The sequence below is a fragment of the Ochlerotatus camptorhynchus genome, unplaced genomic scaffold, assembly GCF_037179485.1.
Source record: "Ochlerotatus camptorhynchus isolate MF236.1 unplaced genomic scaffold, CSIRO-AGI_Acam_v1.1 ptg000046l, whole genome shotgun sequence".
NCBI classification, from domain to species: Eukaryota; Metazoa; Arthropoda; class Insecta; order Diptera; family Culicidae; genus Ochlerotatus; species Ochlerotatus camptorhynchus.
Genome location: NW_027040537.1, coordinates 2,443,287 through 2,461,464, shown reverse-complemented (window position 1 = coordinate 2,461,464; position 18,178 = coordinate 2,443,287). Strand labels below are relative to the sequence as shown.

The 18,178-nt window shown below is 45.3% G+C and overlaps 2 protein-coding genes across 2 annotated transcripts; one reads left to right on the top strand and one right to left on the bottom strand.

Annotated features, from left to right (window-relative positions):
- The first annotated feature begins 1,714 nt into the window (after positions 1–1,714).
- On the top strand, positions 1,715–2,492 carry LOC135716277 (low choriolytic enzyme-like). The gene is made up of 2 exons (XM_065238953.1): positions 1,715–2,207; positions 2,272–2,492. Exons 1-2 carry the CDS (start codon positions 1,715–1,717, stop codon positions 2,490–2,492), a joined length of 714 nt encoding a protein of 237 aa, XP_065095025.1.
- A 117-nt stretch (positions 2,493–2,609) lies between these two features.
- LOC135715802 (VPS35 endosomal protein sorting factor-like) lies at positions 2,610–16,658 on the bottom strand. The gene is made up of 7 exons (XM_065238852.1): positions 16,490–16,658; positions 15,521–16,420; positions 14,788–15,460; positions 14,581–14,724; positions 14,351–14,520; positions 13,361–14,291; positions 2,610–2,805 (listed from the first exon to the last, which is right to left on the bottom strand). The coding sequence occupies exons 1-7, from the start codon at positions 16,501–16,503 to the stop codon at positions 2,701–2,703; spliced, it is 2,937 nt and encodes a 978-aa protein (XP_065094924.1). The 5' UTR covers positions 16,504–16,658; the 3' UTR covers positions 2,610–2,700.
- Positions 16,659–18,178: the final 1,520 nt, after the last annotated feature.

Genomic DNA, 18,178 nt, shown 5'->3' with positions numbered 1-18,178 from the left:
GTTGCAAGATAATTTAGGAACAAATCCCTGCTGCCGAATTGTATTTTGTTTTCTCCGCCTATCTCTCCCTCTGAGTATTTCTAGTTTCCACCGGTTGATACATCTGTGCAGTGTCGCAATAATTGAGGTTTATTTAAGTTACCTCTGTTATTGTTGCGACAAAACAATTAAGTGTCATTTGAAGCGAAATGCTTGAGAATTCATGCTTAAAAACCAAAAAGTTCAGCAAAGTCGTTTTGAATAATCGTGGTCATGTGTTCAAGTTCCGTGTCCTGTTCCTTTGTAGTTGCTGTTCGTCCATTTGTTTGTTCTTGTACGTGCTTTGCTTGGTTCGACATCTTCGTTCATCCGTTTCCGTGTTAGTAGTCGTTGCCGAGATATACACCCATGTTCTCGTTTTCGTTCAAAACGTATTTTCCATACAAATTTTTTTTTTTTTTTATGATAGTTTTGAGCCCTGATATTAGTCCGAATCATTGTCCGTTGTCGTTACTCGGGTATTCATAGATCAAATTTGGTTAATCAGCCCTGTCTGGGGCATTCCCATAAGAAGTGCTCCACTGTAAGTGGAACATTACATGTATTGCACTGCCTTCTAAATCTGCCTCCGCCTCCCATGTTGTGGGAGACTTTGGTATGGCCAGTTCTCGACCGGGATTTCCTGGTATCCTTTTACCTTCCGAATAAACAAGTTTCCAGATCGCATCCATTCGTTAGTCTCGCAGTTCCATATCGTGATTGTGATCCACCCCTTGTCTTGGGTCGGATGAATGTCTTGGGCCGGGACCATTCGGATGTATAAGTTGGACTGTCTTCCGGATGACGCCAGGTGGTCGGCTTCATCATTCCCTCTGATCCCACAGTGTCCAGGGACCCAGACAAAGGTTGTTTCGATAGGAGCCTGCTGGATGCCCTGGATCCTAAGCTGTTAAAACACTGGCAGAATCGAATAATATGGCGATCGGTTTGTTGGAGGGCTGTGTTCGAAATCTTTAAATGTGTTTATTTCTGTAAATGTAAATCACAATTTGAGGGGTACTTAGGTGATCGATATCTTTTTAAATCTCCGTAAATAAGGCCTAAATCGAAACGTTTTAGAAGGTGTTTGGGTGATCTAAATCATAAATGTGTTTGTCTCTGTATCTCTTTACGGCGTCCATGGGAATTTCGGAGGATAATTAAGGTATGCTAAGGAAAGGAGGGTTATGATTACTGGTGGGGAGAATAAATAAAACCTGAACAGTGAACTTTTTTACGATTCTGCTGCTAATTCTTAATGGTCTTTATCACTGATTTCCATATTAAATGTATGTATATAAATAATATGTTGATCATAAAAGGGTTGATACGACAATTTAGCGCCAGTGGTGAGCTATTCTACTAGAGCCCTCGGACAATTAATTTGCAATATAATGCACATTAGTATTCCTTCGCGTAATTGTGTCCGTCGGTAGGTATCATGCATCGAAACGGAAATGCCAATTGTAATTGAATAAATCACACACTTTGCAATGATAACGAACCTTCAAAGATTGAATACAACCACCGAAGCTTTTGTTGTACTATGCATTGCACAAAACAGCATGTTTCTATCAAATAATTGGCCTTTTAATTAGCATATCAACCAGGCGTCGGCATTCTACGGCCTACAAATAGACCCTAGCCAAGCATCACGTGACTCAGTGCACTCAGTCACCCAAAGTTCCAACGGAAAATGATATTTACCGCCACCGTAGTGCTTTCGATATCGGTCGCAGTGTGTCACGTCGCCGCCGAATACTACGAAACCCATTTCACGGAACCCGAAAGCGATCATCACAGTCGCAACGCGCTCCACTTATCGGCATACAAATGGCCCAAGGGTATCGTTCCGTATCAGTTCAACAGCAGCTGCGATCAGCGGTACCGTTCGACCGTTCTGGATGCGATGAACGTCCTCCATCAGGCGACCTGCGTTCACTTCATTCCGAAGACCAACGACCAGGTGGAACATATAGAGTTTAGCAAGTCGGACCTTGGCTGTGGCTCCTCGATTGGGTATCGTCCGAAGCAACGCGAACCGCTCGCGGTGGTGCTGGATGATTTCTGCCTAAGCCTACCGGGGGCGGTGCAGCATGAGCTGTTGCACGTGCTGGGACTGTTTCACGAACACACCCGACCCGACAGGGACGACTACGTGGAGATTCTGTGGGATAACATTGAACCAGGTCGGAGATGGAGCGATGCGATTCGATTTTAATGGTTGCATAAATATGGATCTATGTTTTTTAGATTTCAAACAAAATTTCTTCAAAGGGTCGTGGGACTATATGGAAACATTCGGATTGCCGTACGACTTTGGCAGTGTGATGCACTATCCGACGTATGCGTTTGCCCGACCAGGGACAACGGAAACGATGGTTTCCCGGCAGAACCGGAGCGCCCAGCTGGGACAAACCGATGGGGCTAGCCCACTGGATTTGGAGAAGGTGAGACACATGTACGAGTGTTGACGCTTGTGTGATAAAATAATGTAAAACGTATTTATTTTGTATCGATTCTATAATTGTGATCGAATTATATTGAAGGAATGCGTTGACTTAAATAATAAATCATCATAGGGTACTATATACTTTGATAATATCTTGATCCGTAGTGAAGATAAAGCTAGTTTAGTAATGCTCGCAGTACGTAGGTAAATCAGACTTTCTTTCGGACAGTTCAAATCCGTGATTTCATCTTTTCCAGCAATAGATGAAGGCATTGTTTCTGTGAGTCCAGATGTGTCACGTCAGCTAGGTGTTCCGTGTATGAGAGTACTTTTTGCTGCAAAAGAAAAGAATTTTCGTTGGTATTTTAATACCCCGTTCACATTACAGCCTATATCACGTAATATGGCTGTCTTGCAAAGAGCACTCATACATAGGATTTCCAGTGAAAACTAGATGTACGAGTGTGCAATGACAGCGTATATCACATGATATATGCTGTAATGCGAACGGATATAAGGCAGTTTGGACTATTTTAGCTCTCCTTAATGGATAGGAGCATTTTAGAAATAACTCTTAATTGACATGAGAGTATTGAGAGTATTTTTTGCTGCAAAGAAAAAGAAAGTATGCTGGTATTTTAAGGCAGTTTTGACTATTTTAGCTCTCCTGAATGGATAGGAACATCTTAGATATAACTCTTAATTGACATTTTATAATTGATAAAAACTGTGGCATTCGGATTTTTGTTTAGTTGTTACTTCACTGAATACGGCCTGGTGTAAATGGTTAGCATCCATGCTTCTCACGCTGAAAGACTTTAGTTCAAATCTAACCCCGGACAAGTCACGAATGACCTAAAATGTGTTAAACTATTGTTTAAGTGGCGTCCCGTAGCCTCACTTTCAAAACCAGATTTAATGCCATATTCCTACTCGAATCGGTTGAAAAATACACTTAATCTTCTAGTTTACTCGATGTCTATCCATTGCAAGCAATATTTTGATAATTGTTTATGTTTTGAGAAGTGGTGCACAGGTAGATTGAGGTTAAGGAAACGCCACTGAACAATAAAAAAAACAATAGTCGTTAGTTCAACGAAAGATGAACTTACATTAAATTTTCAACAAGACATTAACAGCCGAACTTGAAGTTATGTTGCTTTCATTTAAAACACTCTTGACTGCACAATTGAAATCAAAATGGGTTTCATCATGATAGGAACTGTAAATTATAATATCGATTTGCTTTCATAATTTTAGCCGACTTTGCTCGGGAATTCATTAGGTATAGGAAAAACGTGTCCAAAGGTGGACGGGAGGTCGATTTTCCCTAAATTTCACGTAACGTACTTAACGCCTTGCAGGAGATTAACAAAGTTTCGGCTGAATAGATGAACCGTTCGCTAGAAGGAAAGTACAGCTGGATCCTCAAGCGGGGAAGTAATTTCCAACACTTTGTAACCATCGGGGTGCTACGTGAGATCGCCTTCCGCCATTTTGACATCAACTCAGAGCTACCCATCATCGCCATACAGCTAGAAAATCGTTCGAACTGTTGTGATCTCAATCGAAGTAATCCTCGAGTTCGTAGTAAAATTAGTCAAATAAAACTTTCATTCGTTTCCAAGCATTCCTCAAGATCAGACGTCTTTTATTTCACTGCATTTACAAGTGGTTATGGGCCCAGAACACTGGACATAGCACAAGTTCAAGTTGAAGAAAAGTAGTTCCGGAGCTCCCACCATGTTAAGAAGCCCAATCCCGGAAGATCGGAACCATGGCGGAGGCAGTTCAAGCGAAGGTGCAGGATCGACAACGCAGAGGACCCGCTGGACTGTTCTGGAAAAGGAGCATTCTATTCGAAGCAGAAGTCGCGGCGTCCGAAGAGTGGAGCAGATAAGAAGGAAGGTACGTGCTTCAATGGTAACAAACCTGGACATTACGTGGCCAAGTGTCCCCAGAAACAAAGTTCAAGAGGGAAGGCTCTGTGCGCTACGCTGGCGGTTGGTCTTGGAGAAGAAGAAAACTGGTACTTTGACTCCGGAGCCACTTCGCATATGACGAGGACGATGAAGAATTTTGTGAAGCAGGAAACTTTTGTACACTCTATCGAAACGGCAAACAACCAAAGCGTGAAATCAACATCGAAAGGTCTGGTGAAACTGGAGTTGCAATAAGGTTTAATCGAAGTTCAGGATGTATTGCAAGTTCCGGATTTGGCAACCAACCTTTTATCGGTGAGCCGAATATGTAAGAAAGGGCTTCTGGAATGGAGACCGGAGGCCTATACCGACTGAACACGAAGAGACCGGAATCCTCCAATATCTGGCACAAGAGCCTTGGGCATTTGAATCAAGGCAGTTTGCGGAAACTTGTCGCGATGGTTGATGGCATGGATTTGAAGAATGAACTGAAAGTGGACTGCGTGGCATGCGCAAAGGGTAAGCATCCTCGAGACTCTTTTCATTCTAGTTTATCCCGAGCAGAAGGTCTGCTAGACACTTGTACACTCCGATGTGTGTGGTCCAATCGAAGAAGCCTCGTTTGGAGAGAACCGTTTCTTCGTTACCTTCGTCGATAATGCGAGTCGAAAGGTTTTCGTTTGCTTCCTGGAATCAAAGAGCCAAGTAAAGGATGTTTTCGAAAGGTTCAAGGCCATGACGGAACGGCAAACTGGACGAAAGTTAAAAATATTACGTTCTGACAACGGTATGGAGTACATGATGATGAAGAAAACATTGGAGCGAGACGGCATTATTAATCAGACGTCCTGCCCCTATACCCCGGAGCAGAATGGTATCACTGAGCGCATGAACCGTACGCTCGTGGAGAAGGCGCGGAATATGATCAATGACTGTTGAAGAAGTTCTGGGCGGAAGCAATCTCAACCGCCGCGTATTTGGTCAACAGAAGTCCATCACAAGCGCTGCAGATGATGACACCAGAAGAAGCGTGGTCCAGAAGGAAGCCGAATCTAAACCATCTGAAGATATTCGGTTCCAAGGCGATGGTCCATGTGCTGAAATCGAAGAGAAAGAAGTTTGATTCAAAATCCGTGGAAGGCATTTTTGTCGGGTACGCGGAGAATTCGAAAGGATACCGGATTTATCTTTCGGAGGACGATGACGTAGTAACCAGTCGAGATGTGATCATTATCAACGAAGGTCGAGCAGTGATGTCAACCGAGAAGCAGAAATCAGTGGAGTTCATAGAAATTGTCACCTGGATTGATGAAGTTTTCAATGTACCGGAGCAACCAAACGTCGAGAATACTATCCCAGAGGAGCAAGATACGGAAGGACTGACTGAGCCTGATGATCTGATGGAAGGTCCGTCTAACGCTTGTACGGTTTCTGAGATTGAGCATACTGATTCGTTGAAAGGTCCGTCCAACGCCGACTGGAGAGATGCGTCTGCATCAGTGCTCCCACCGCAACAAGATAGACCAGCTGATAATGAGCAGCGTGTGTTAAGGCGCAGCGGTCGGGAGCGCCAAACCCCAGGCAAGTATTTGGATTTTGTATGTTTTAGTCCATTGTCTGGCCCCGTTATTTGCTCACAGTGTGCGGACGAGCATATTGTTGTTGATGATCCCACGAGCTACCAAGAGGCGATGAAGCGTCCAGAACGTGTGCACTGGATTGCGGCCATGAAGGAGGAAATTCAAGCGCTTGAATAGAACGAGACGTGGACGTTGGCTGACTTACCGGCCGATCGGAAGTGTATTCGCAACAAGTAGGTGTTTAAAACGAATCGTGGACCGGATGGCGCAATTGAGCGATACAAGGCACGTATGGTGGTCAAAGGATGTTCTCAGCGACCGGGAATTGAGTACACGAGGTTTATTCGACGGTGGTCCGTTACGCCACCATTCGATATTTGCTGGCATTATCTGTGAAACACGACCTGGATGTGGAACAGATGGACGCAGTTACTGCATTCCTGCAGGGGAAGCTCAAGGACGAAATCATATATATGGATCAACCTGATGGCTCCGTGAACAAAAGCGGCAAGGTGTGTTTGTTGAGGAAAGCACTCTACGGCTTGAAGCAATCCAGCAGGGTCGGGAACAACCAGCTCGACGAGGCGTTAAAAGATTTCGGACTTACACGCTCGGATGTCGATACTTGCTTGTATTTCAAGTTAGAAGGAGGAAAGATGCTTTTTGTGACCATCTATGTTGATGACTTCCTCATCTTCAGCAACGACCCTCAGATCAAAATCAAGCTGAAGAAATTTTTGAATACCCGTTTTAACATGAAGGATATTGGTCAAGCGAAATTCTGCTTGGGACTGAGAATATCCAGGGATAGGCGAAATGGTAAGCTTTGGCTTGACCAGCAGCATTATGTGGAGAGCATTCTCCAACGGTTCAACATGGCGAACTGTTGTCCAGTTTCGACTCCAGCTGAACCTAGCTTGAAGCTCCATAGTAAGATGTCACCAGGCACACCAGACGAAATTCAGGCGATGAAAAATGTACCGTTCAAGGAGGCAGTTGGCTGTTTGACGTACTTGGCGCAAGCGACGAGGCCTGATATAAGTTATGCTGTCAATCAGACAGCCAATTTTGCAGTAATCCTGGACAATGCCATTGGATTGCTGTAAAACAGATCATGAGGTATCTAAAGGGCACAGCAGGACATCGGCTTCAGTATTGCAGAGAGGAAGTTTCCCAATTGGTCGGTTATACAGATGACTAAGAGATGAACTAGCCTATGGCTAAAAATCTCTATAATAAAGTAAAAAAAAAAAAAAAAGGTTATACAGATGCAGATTGGGAAGGAGATCTCGACACGCGAAAATCGACGAGTGGATACGTGTTCACGTTCATGGGCGGAGCAGTTTCGTGAAACGTGAAACGACAGCCGACAAATGCACTCTTATCGTGTGAAGCCGAATATTTGTCGCTTTCAAGGACCGTGCAGGTGGCTCTCTGGTGGCAGTTTCTTCAATCGCAAATTTTCGAGCAGCAAGTCATTTCAATTCGATGTGACAATCAATCCGCTATATGCGTGGCGTGGAATCAATTATTATTATTTATCTTTATTAGGGAGGCTTTCAGCCTTGGGCTGGTTCGCCTCCAAAAAGGTGTGGAATCAAGAATATAACCCTCAGACCAAACATTTGGACATCAAGCACCTGTTTTTGAAGGACACTTTGGATCGTGGGTCAAGGTGGAGTCATCGACCTTGCGTACGTTAGCAGGAAGGAGCAACCCGCCGACGGTCTTACGAAGGCTTTACCGAACATCAAACTGGAAGCTTTCAGAACATTAATAGGACTCGCAGCTTAGGAAAGAGTGTTGTGATCTCAATCTAAGGCTGTGAACCATTTACCGAATTAAATTTAACTCGTGGTTAAAAGTGACATTTCTAAAATCCCTGTGCTGTCGATCGACCGGTTTTCGAGAAGAACTCAACCACGATTGTCAAAATTTAACTTCTTGTCTGTCAGAAGTAACCACGCTCGGATAGCAGGGTTAATCGATAACTTTCCATCTGTCAAATGTTAACCAAAAGTTAAAAAAAAAACGCCAAATGGTTCAGAGCCTAAGTAATCCGCGAGTTCGTAGTAACCACTGTTAGTTTGTTAGTCAAATAAAAGTTTCATTCGTTTCCAAGCATTCCACAAGATTAGACGTCTTTTATTTCACTGCATTTACAAGTCTAACATCGCCGTAGCCTGTGCGTACCTGCCGTGCGGCCGAATTTTCAACCTCGAAAAACAAGTCAGCGAAGGTCTCAACAAGCTGCCCGAACCACGGATTTTCGTCGGTGACCTGAACGGGCCCTAGCCCCGCTGGAGTTGTCCCCGACCGAATACCAGGGGTTCCATACTGGTAGACGTCTTTGAGAGAGAGGACCTTGTAGTCCTCTCACTTACTTCAACGGACGTCACGCCACTGCCATTGACATTGCAGCAGCTAGTCGGGCCATTTCCGGCAAAATCGTGTGGAGTGTCTACGGCATCGACCATTATCCGGTTCAACTTCAGCTCCACACCACCGCCGTCCCCGCTGGAGGTACGAGGAAGCCGACTGGGCAACATATGACGCCAGCAATCCAGGACGAAAAGGACTTCGCTGGTGGAACGGCGACACCAAAAAGGCTGTCAAGGCACGTCGAAAAGCGCTTCGGAAGCTCAAGCGCCTCCGCCTTGAAGACCCCGATCGCGAATCTGCCCTCGTGAACTATCGCAAGCTCCACAACCAGTGCCGCCAATAAGTGAGAAGTGCTAAGTAATAGTAACAAGTGGGATACTCCCTGCCCAGACCCCCCTCTACACTGCCACAGGGTCGGCATACACGTATGACTATCGCGGCCACGGAAACACTCAAATACTTTTAACACACCCCGATGAACTTTCACACAGGTCTCTTTTATTTCCCTAAACATTCCCACTTTCTTATCAGCTATCTCCTACCTTAGCCTTCACTAGTTCTTCCTTCGTCTTCCGTCGTCGATGGAGGCCCCCTTTTCCTTCGTTCCGCTACACCTTCAACTTCACTTTCTCCTTTCTTTTGCTTCTGTCCTTCGTCCCTCGGTTACGACTGTGGGTTGTCCAGTCGATTCACCTCTTACCACTTCACTCTCTCCTCCTACGGGTGCTCCCACGGAACCGTTAGCCGAGCCGTTCGCGAACGGTATAACGAGTCCACGACGCTCAAGGCAGATCCAAAATGGCGATGAACACGGACTACTGAACGCGGCTGGTTCTAGGATGGATCGGAATACGGTTGTATTTACACGATAACTTTGGGGTTTGACCGCAGTAGGTCGAACACAACGAACACTACGGGATCTGACCGCGCCGTAGATAAATGCTTACGGTAAACCAAAGATGAATACTAAGGCTGTGAACCATTTGCCGAGTTTAATTTAACTCGTGGTTAAAAGTGACATTTCGAAAATCCATGTGTTACCGATCGATCGGTTTTCGAGCAGAGCTCAGCCACGGTTGTCAAAATTTAACTTCTTGTCTGTCAGAAATAACCACGCTCGGATGGCACGGTTAAGGCCCACGCAAATTAGATCCGGATCGGACACGTTGCGGAAAAGTGACAGCTAAATCTATTGTCTAACTGTCAAATTTACGTCAACGCAATGCAAACGAATCTAATGTGGGTGGCCCTTTAATCGATAACTTTTCATCTGTCAAATTTTAACCAAAAGTTTAAAAAATCCGACAAATGGTTCAGAACCTAAGATGAAACCAAAGAAGAATACTAAGATGAAACAGTAGGAGGAAAAACTATCGATTTCAGTGTCCTCTTTTACGGTCACTTTCATGCAAAGAATACCCCCCGTATTCAAGGTAATTTTGTGGTTTTGCTGCCCCCTCGGTAGAGATGAAATTTTGCGATCATTTTGATCAAAACAATGACACCAAAATCAGAGATGTCCTATTTTTTAAATACTCGATTAACAACTAATCGATCATTTTTTGTTCGCTGTACTGCCATTTTTCCACCAATGAGAGTGCAGCACATGTTTGAAACGATCGGTAATGATCCTCTGGAGATGTTAATGCTTATATCGGCATGATATAACCGATTACAAATATTTTACTTTTCGGTTCGTTAATCGATTAATCGATTATTCGAATGAAAATCCGCCATCACTAGATGATATAAGGACCTTACATAAATAATGATACAGTTTGAAAGGGACCGGGGCTAATCACAAATTACGTCCCCATGGTAACTGAAATAAACACAAGTGTTCATCGGTTGGGTAAACTACGGGGTCCTGTGGACACAATAGGATACCATGATGGCAGTTAATGATGAGAACAATTCGGTTTTTGGCTTGAAGGGTTTTTTTACCTGGATATTTTAGTAGGTTGGCTCCTCCTCCACTACTGATCGAGTTTCACGCCTCAAGACTCGTACAGACTAATCACTTCATTTCCCTTTTCAAATAACGATCTTTCACTATGCATAGATGTACCTATATCATATTCGTTTTGGGTTTGTCTAGCTTGGTTTTCGACTACAACTTTTGACTTTTGCCAGGGAATTGGCTAGCAACGATGGCGGGTGATTTCCTTGCGCTCTCGATCGTTGATCCATTTTCCTTCAACCCAATTTCGCCCCATCATGGCCCCCTTTACACCAATTCCCGATGGTCTCCCAATCCTGCTGTCAGCGGCATCTGACTGTGATTAGTGGAACTTCGTGGAATGGTTGCGTGCTGTCCAGTGGGTGGTGGACGGTGTTGGCAACAATATTTGAATCCTTTCTTGGCATTCATAACATTTAAATCGAAACACTAAATTCGCGACAATCTCAACAATCTTAGACAGACAGACACATCACTGGTTACAAAATACAGCTGGATGAACTTCCTAGATAGCATCAACGAATCGCAGTTCTCGACTGACCTTTGGAGTCGGGTTAACACCCTCAGTGGCAAGCGGCGTATGGCTCCCTGCACCAGCAAGTCGATGGTTCCGCGGTTTACGATCCTGACATTGTCGCGGACAAACTTGATAGGTACTTCGCTCGTTTAACCGCCATTATGGGGTGTTTACACTTATGCTATTTCACTAGCGCTAATGAGCTACCTGCTAGCAAAAAATCACACTAGCATAATGTAAACAGGGCATCAGCGTCTACCAGCAGGAGATTTCAGGAGCAACTGAAAATCGTGCTAGTTGGCGAGTACACTAGCGCTAGCAAATCCGCACAGATGTAAACACCCCATTAACGAGTACGACGACGGCGACATTCCAGGCAAGGTCAAACTGTTGGAGCTCTACAACCATCTTTGGCTGAATGGCATGTACCCGGACAGATAGAAGGAGAGCCTTGTCGTGTCTATCCCGAAAGCCACCCGCGAGGTATCCTAGTACCGCTAAATACCCACCTGCTGTATGGCCAAGTGCTGGAGAGGATGGTCAACCGTAGGCTGAAACAGTTCCTCGAGAATGGTTGCATTCTCGACAACCGACAACATGCGTTTCGGTAGGAGTATGGCACCTCTAAATACTTCGCGACGTTTGGAGACGTCTTCCAGGAAGCCATGAGCAACGGCAGCCATATCGAGATGGTCTCTCTCTCGACATTTTGAAGGCCTTTAACAGGACATGGACTCCCCTTGTTCTTAGGCAACTCGTCTGTTGGGGATTGAAAGGCCTGATAGTTCAGATCGTGAAAAACTTCCTCACCGATCGTTCGTTCTGCGTTACGGTTGGCAACACGCGGTCCCGGCCATTCTGCGACGAAACGGGTGTTCCTCAGGGTTCGATCATCGCTATAACACTGTTTTTAATCGCCATGATCGGAGTCTTCAATCGACTCCCACGCAACATATACATTTTCGTTTACGCTGACGACGTCCTCGTGGTTTCTTTCAGCCGAACTCCAACCCGTACCTGGGTGGAGGAACAGGCTGGCGTCTCGGCTGTTGCCAGATGGACCCGTACGACCAGCTTCCAGCTATCCGCCGCTAACAGCGTCAGGTGCCACGTCTGCTCCTCTCAACATCGGGCGAGCGGCCTACCGATCAAAATCATTTACCGCTAGCTTAGCTTCGATCCACACTTCCAAACTGTCAAATTCAGCTGTCGTAGTAGACTGAACATGGTGCGAACTATCTCTCGGCAGCATTCGCTTGCTCTACGGCCTTGAGTTCACCTGTTCAGCCGCTGAAAAACTGATTCAAACCCTCGCTCCCACCTTCAACAGCTATGTCCACATTGCATCCGGCCTTCTCCCGTCAGCGCCCGCCGATGCAGCCTGCATCGAAGCGGAAATACCCCCTTTCCGGTTCCGTATATACGCAGCTATTTCCAACAAGGCCGTTGCCTTCTCCGCTAAAACCACGGACGCCGACTGGATCTTTCTCCTCGAGGAGGGGAAAAGAATCTTCCGCACGGCCGCCAATGCGAATCTTCCCCAGTGAACAAGGGTCACTGGCTCGGAGAAAGAAGTTGGCAAATACCCAAATTCAAATCGACAACCGGATTAAGGAAAGCTTTAAAGTAGGAGATAGCTCCGAGGCTCTGAGAAGGTCGGTTGCAGAACTGACCGCAGGAATCTAACCACACGCCACACGTGTAGGTATCGGCGTTTCCGGCCAAAAAGAAGCGGTTAGTAGCAGCCTAGCCCCGCAATGCTCGGTATTTTCGGCCGAAGTCGCAGACATCCACGTAGCGGCAACCACCTCGTCCACCCATCCAGTGCTGGTACTTACGGATTCGCACAGTGCTATCCAGGCTCTCCAGTACCTACATGGGTCCAAAGTGTGATCCGTTTTGCGCCTGCCAGTACAGTGTATGCCTGGATCCCCGGTCATTTCGGAGTGCCTGGTAACGACGAAGCGGACAGCCTCAACCACCGGCACCGTCAAAACCTGGGGCCTTATTTCGTAATTCGAACCAAAAAATTTGTTCTTACAATCGTTCATACAAAAAATGCTTCGTTTCGACTTGCGCAATGAGACCCCTGACTCTTGATTTTTTTCAATTACGAAAGGGGCGTTATTTCCACAGATTGCCAAGGGTACAGAAAAGCCTCACAACGCCGCCGATTGAAGCTTTTTTTCATTGAATAGACTTTCATCCTGAGGTTGCTTAATCTATTTTGTCAAGAGAGCTGTAATCGCAACAACGATGACCGAACAAAATCTAAATTTAGCAGAGCTACAATCGGAAGATTTGTCGGCAAAGCACAATCAAGCAGCGGGCATCGCGAATCAATTTGACCTCACCTAATAATATTATGACGTCTTAGCCCTCTCAGGCTTATCACTGACGTGAACTATGCGTTCTATCTCATTGCTTCCTCTTATCGAACAGCTAATCGCAAATTTTGACTTGTTGACTGTGGTCAATCACAACATTGTGAGATTAAGTAAGCTCAAACAATGCTTAGCAAATACTTACCAATTGCTTCGCATCCAGCGTGTTCCGGTTCTTCGCCGCCAGGTTCCACAAATTGTACGTTAGCGTAAACATGCGGTCCACCGTCAGATCCGCCCCTGTGATGATCTTCAGGAACAGGTCCAGTGCCAGCTGGGACTGTTGTCGGATTGCGTTGGATTCCAGGAGTTGTTTGAGGATTTGCAGTACCTCATCGCACACCTCGCAGCTGATGGCGTGGATTTCTGCGAGAAACTTCGGATCCGACCCGTACAGTTCGTCGTTGGAGATTACGTTCACAATGTGATAGGGATAGACCTCCTGTGCGGCTACCGAGAGGAAATCCAGCACGTGCAGGTATATCGAGGCCAGCGTGTCCGAGGTGGGTTCAAAGGGGTATTTCTTGACTGCTTCAAGTAGGAGCCTCAAAAGGTAGAGAACGCCTTGGGTGGGATTATCCGGTACGATGACCAGCGTTGAGAGGAAGTTCATTAGGAACGATTTGAGGAAAGGCTCGCTTGATTGGATTTTGCCGTCTTGCTCGTAGGTGCGGGGAATTTCAGGGATGAGGTTAAGGGCGGCTTCGAAACAGGAGTCCGCTTGCTGTAGGCATATGTTGAGCAGGGCAACTTGACCCGATTGGAGGTACAGCTCCATTCTAGTGGTGACATCGATGATCGAAGGAATCGTGATGAAACAATAGGCGGCACAGGCCTTTACGAAAGCGGCCGTCTTGTTGGTATGTTGGCCTTTAACGATGCGTCGGGTGCTAGTGGCAAGGCGATTCACGCAATGAATGAGCGTAGAGTAAACGGGATCCAGGTTGGAAAAGGCGGAACGTGCTTCGACGTAGAACGAGAGCTGCTGCTCGAAGTCACGACCGAAGTCTACCTTGCGTATGAAGTGACTGATCAGGTTGCTGATTTGACGACGCTCGTCTTCACTCGTTAGGGCACTGTAAATTGAGCAAAACATTTAATTAGAAATCAATGAAAGAGATTGTTTTTTCCTTACTTTACAGAATCGTTCAGCACCTTGCTGATGTACATCAGAGCATTCGTAACTACTGGGTCCGAGATATACGAATCGGTTGAAGCCGTTCGGTAGCTAGTCAGAATGCTCTTGCATACGTCCAGCTTGGTGGACTCCTTCTGAAATATGTCAAGCATCGGCAAAAAGTTGTCCTACAAAACAAATATTGATGCTCAACAGTTGTGAATATGCCGTGAAATTAGTAATCATACCAAAGCCAGCACTCCATGGATATCTTGAGCATTGGAAACGATCTTGTCTATAATGACCTGCAGTTCATGGTAGTGTCGTTCATATGCTCGATTCGGTGTCATATGATACAGAATATCCCCCATCAGAGCGTTCACTTCGCGAAGCTGGAAGAATTCAAAATATCCTTCAGTTTGTTTTACTTTGTCAAAGAGCTAAGACTTTATCACCCCAAAATGCTGGCTCGTATACTGTGCCCACATCTCAGCGCACTGAATGTACTCGTCCGTATTACCCATCGAACTGATCGTTCGCCAGGCTGCATTCAAAACTAAAGCCCTCTGTTCCGCGGGTGGAGCCGTGTGACTCAAAATGCTTCCTAAAATCCTCAAAAGATGCCCACGGGATAATCCTTCCACCGAAATAGATGACAGAATTTCCACGAAAGGCACCGCTCGAAGTGCAATGAAATCCGACCGGAAGGATTGCATTATCGATTGCATCAGCAGGGCCGGGTGTTTCTTGTCGCGGCATCTCTTCAGAATATCGTCCAACTGGGCATCGGTGCTCAGAATCGTAACACCTTGCATGAGCCAATCCAGCGCCGGCAAAAACAGCGAAACGTAACCGTTAAGGGTGATTCGATGCTTGGCAATTTCCGTGCGGATGCCCCCATTCAAGATAGTATGATAAATCATGAGAACATCATTCAAGTTCTCTTTGATGTACTCGCGGTCGGTCGTTATGGCCATTCCCACCCGACACAGGTAGCATCTAGCGTAAACGTTGACGAGCGGATCACCAATCCCACGAATCATGTGCGTCAACCGCATCAGGATGGAACTGAACTCGTTGGCTGTCAGGAATCGATAACTTTTAAGAATTGCCATTTCCACGTACAATCTAAAGAAGTTCAAAACTTGTGATCAACACTTTCATCGAGTACATTTCAAAGAAACCCACCTTGGCAGCAGTTCCCGAATGGATGCAATCTTGTAGAACCAATTCTGGCACGTTTCCTTCGCCGATTCCGGCACCATATCGGGAGTAAAATTTTCCGGCAATGCTGCTGACTCTCTACTACCCGGACGAACGCTTTCAGCCTTAACGAGCAGTCGTTCATATACCAGCTTTCCGAAAATGTCCAAAATATCCGTAATCAAAACAAACTTGGACGGATAAAATTGAATAACCGAAGTGTCCGCCAGCAGCTTGGAGCACTGAATCGCAATCTTCAATGCCTTGACGCGTTGATCCGTATTCCAAGCCTGCACCAGCTCATGATTCAACTGTTCAATCTTGATCACATACTCCTGCTGCGACAAATCCAACATCTGCCGAACCGTTCCTTCCTCAAACTCATCCAGCTGTTCCAACCTGTACTTGACCTTTTCGGACATAGTCGTTTGCGATTTGATAGTTTCCCCTCCGTTCAGGAAACTCGTCACAATCGACAACTTCTCGTTGGTCGTGTATTTGTTCAGAATTGCACCCCTCCTTCCGGCCCAGGGTTCAATCAGCTCCAAATCCAGCAAATTACTCACTTCCCGCTTCTTGGACTTGGATGCCGACACGCTCAGGCCACCCTCAAACTCGGCAGCCATTTGTGAAAGGGGATCCTGAGCCGAGTCCTGCCGGGCAAACTGACTCAACGGATCCGAACCATCCAGAGCCAAACTGAGCGGATCCAGCGAAATGGTTGATGACGAGCCGCTGTTGCTCTCGCTAATGTTATTCGTCGTCTTCATTCGGGTGCCCTTGCTCTCCAGAATCGTAATCGTCGATTGTTTCAAGGGATGATCAAATACCTTGAACTGATCCAAGTAGCGCCGGCATTCGTCCTGATTGCGACAGATGCATTTCCTTCGCGAACAATAAATTAGATGAAGCCTTATCACGACCGGAATTTGTAATTATTATTACGCTACTTACCATTCGGCAGACATCCTTTCACTGTAACTTTTGGCAATATTCTGAACGATGTAGGCACAGTTATGATAACAGTCTAACTGCACAAAAAATTAAATCTAGAATATTAAATTTTCAACCCCGTTAGTCTGGTGATTAGAGATTACGAGCCAGAAATGGAACTGGAGAGACGGGCGACTGCGAGAATAATGATGGAAATAAATAAAAATAAAAATAATTGGATCTTTAACTTGAACTGTCATCGTCATGTTTCGGCTCTCCGTTAATCAACAAACGAAAGCGGCAGCGTTGGACCTCGAGGTGTAGGAATGTGAAAATTCCGAATGAGGTACTAGATCATCTCTAAAATAACATTTTAGAAGGGCGGATTCACAAAATCTATTTTATTTGTGCACAGCAAAAAAATGTAATATCGATCAATGTAATTCAAGCTGATGTATGAAATAATGATGTAACTGAGTACTGCGAACTAACTCAAAATGCTTGTCATCTGGGAGCCAAGTCAAACTGTCAAACGGGAGCCAAACATTCGAAAGAGCTCAGAAGTCATGTGGGTAGTTACTGTTTGAACCAAAAGTAAAGGTATTGTCATAGAGGTAACTCTAAGACAACTGGGTCCCGAACAAAATCATTATTATTTTTGGCTCACTCAGTACCAGAACAACGGTCCCAAGCAGTCCCAAGCTATTTCACTCACCCCTGCATGTTCTGCATGAATCCACACACCCCTGATGTTATCTGTCAAACTTTCATAGCGAATCAAAACAAACATAGTGTAGTAATAGAATTTCAACTAGAATAGGGTACGTTAATCGTTTGCTTGGGACCAATAGGCTACTAAAGTGGTGAGCCAATTTAAAATCGTTAGTTTCGTATTGATTGTTGGTATTGTCACCTACTGAAAACAAATTAAGAATTATAATTATGAAACTGTCGAAACATCAACCTTAGTAGGCGGATAATGTAAATCATCGAATGTGATGCTCGAATAAGTGTTTTTATTTGATATTAATAATAATGCCAAAACTGGGTTACGAACTGCTGCAACAAGAATTTATTCAAACTTTATAAAAGTCATGTGAGCAGGTAAGTCACTCCGCCACTTTGTGTCTGTGCTTATTGTGCTTCATGTGTGTTTTTGGGTGTCGGAAGGTGTTTCTGGGTGTTTCATCGTGTTAACCGAGCTGTCAAAACTTCAACCGAAAAAATATATTTACTGGCAACCATATCCTCAACCATAACAAAACGCTAATAATGGCAGATTCTCCAGCGACTCCTTTGTTGTTGTGCAGATGTGCAGATTAGTAATTCAAACGGGCATCGGCCCTCTCACTGCATGAGAAAGACGAAATGGGTGCGTAATATCAATATTATTGCGTCCAGGGAACAGTCGCACACAAGATTCTCGGTGGAGCTTCGAGAATCGGCAGGTCGAATACATGAGTTATGAGTTTCAGTGCTCATACAGAGGCATCATGTAGCTGATCCAGTAGTGTGAACCCAAATGATGCATCTAAAAAGAAAAGTGCCGAGCCACCAGATCCGAAGCGTATCCACGTCATCTACGATTTGTTGGTGAAGTAGGATAACAAAAGCTCGCTGATGAGCATCGATGAAATATTCAACGAATGTGGAATCAATCGTCATGTAATAAGGTAAACTTTATGCCATTAAATCATGACATTCAAGCGT

What these genes read in the sequence shown, in the direction of transcription:
- LOC135716277 (XM_065238953.1), top strand. Translation starts at nt 1,715, where the DNA reads ATGATATTTACCGCCACCGTAGTGCTTTCGATATCGGTCGCAGTGTGT. An exon ending in GTGGGATAACATTGAACCAG is followed by an intron (nt 2,208 to 2,271) that starts GTCGGAGATGGA and finishes TATGTTTTTTAG; the next exon opens with ATTTCAAACAAAATTTCTTC.
- LOC135715802 (XM_065238852.1), bottom strand. An exon ending in ATACGAGCCAGCATTTTGGG is followed by an intron (nt 14,725 to 14,787) that starts GTGATAAAGTCT and finishes GAATTCTTCCAG; the next exon opens with CTTCGCGAAGTGAACGCTCT. An exon ending in GTGCTGAACGATTCTGTAAA is followed by an intron (nt 14,292 to 14,350) that starts GTAAGGAAAAAA and finishes CTCAATTTACAG; the next exon opens with TGCCCTAACGAGTGAAGACG.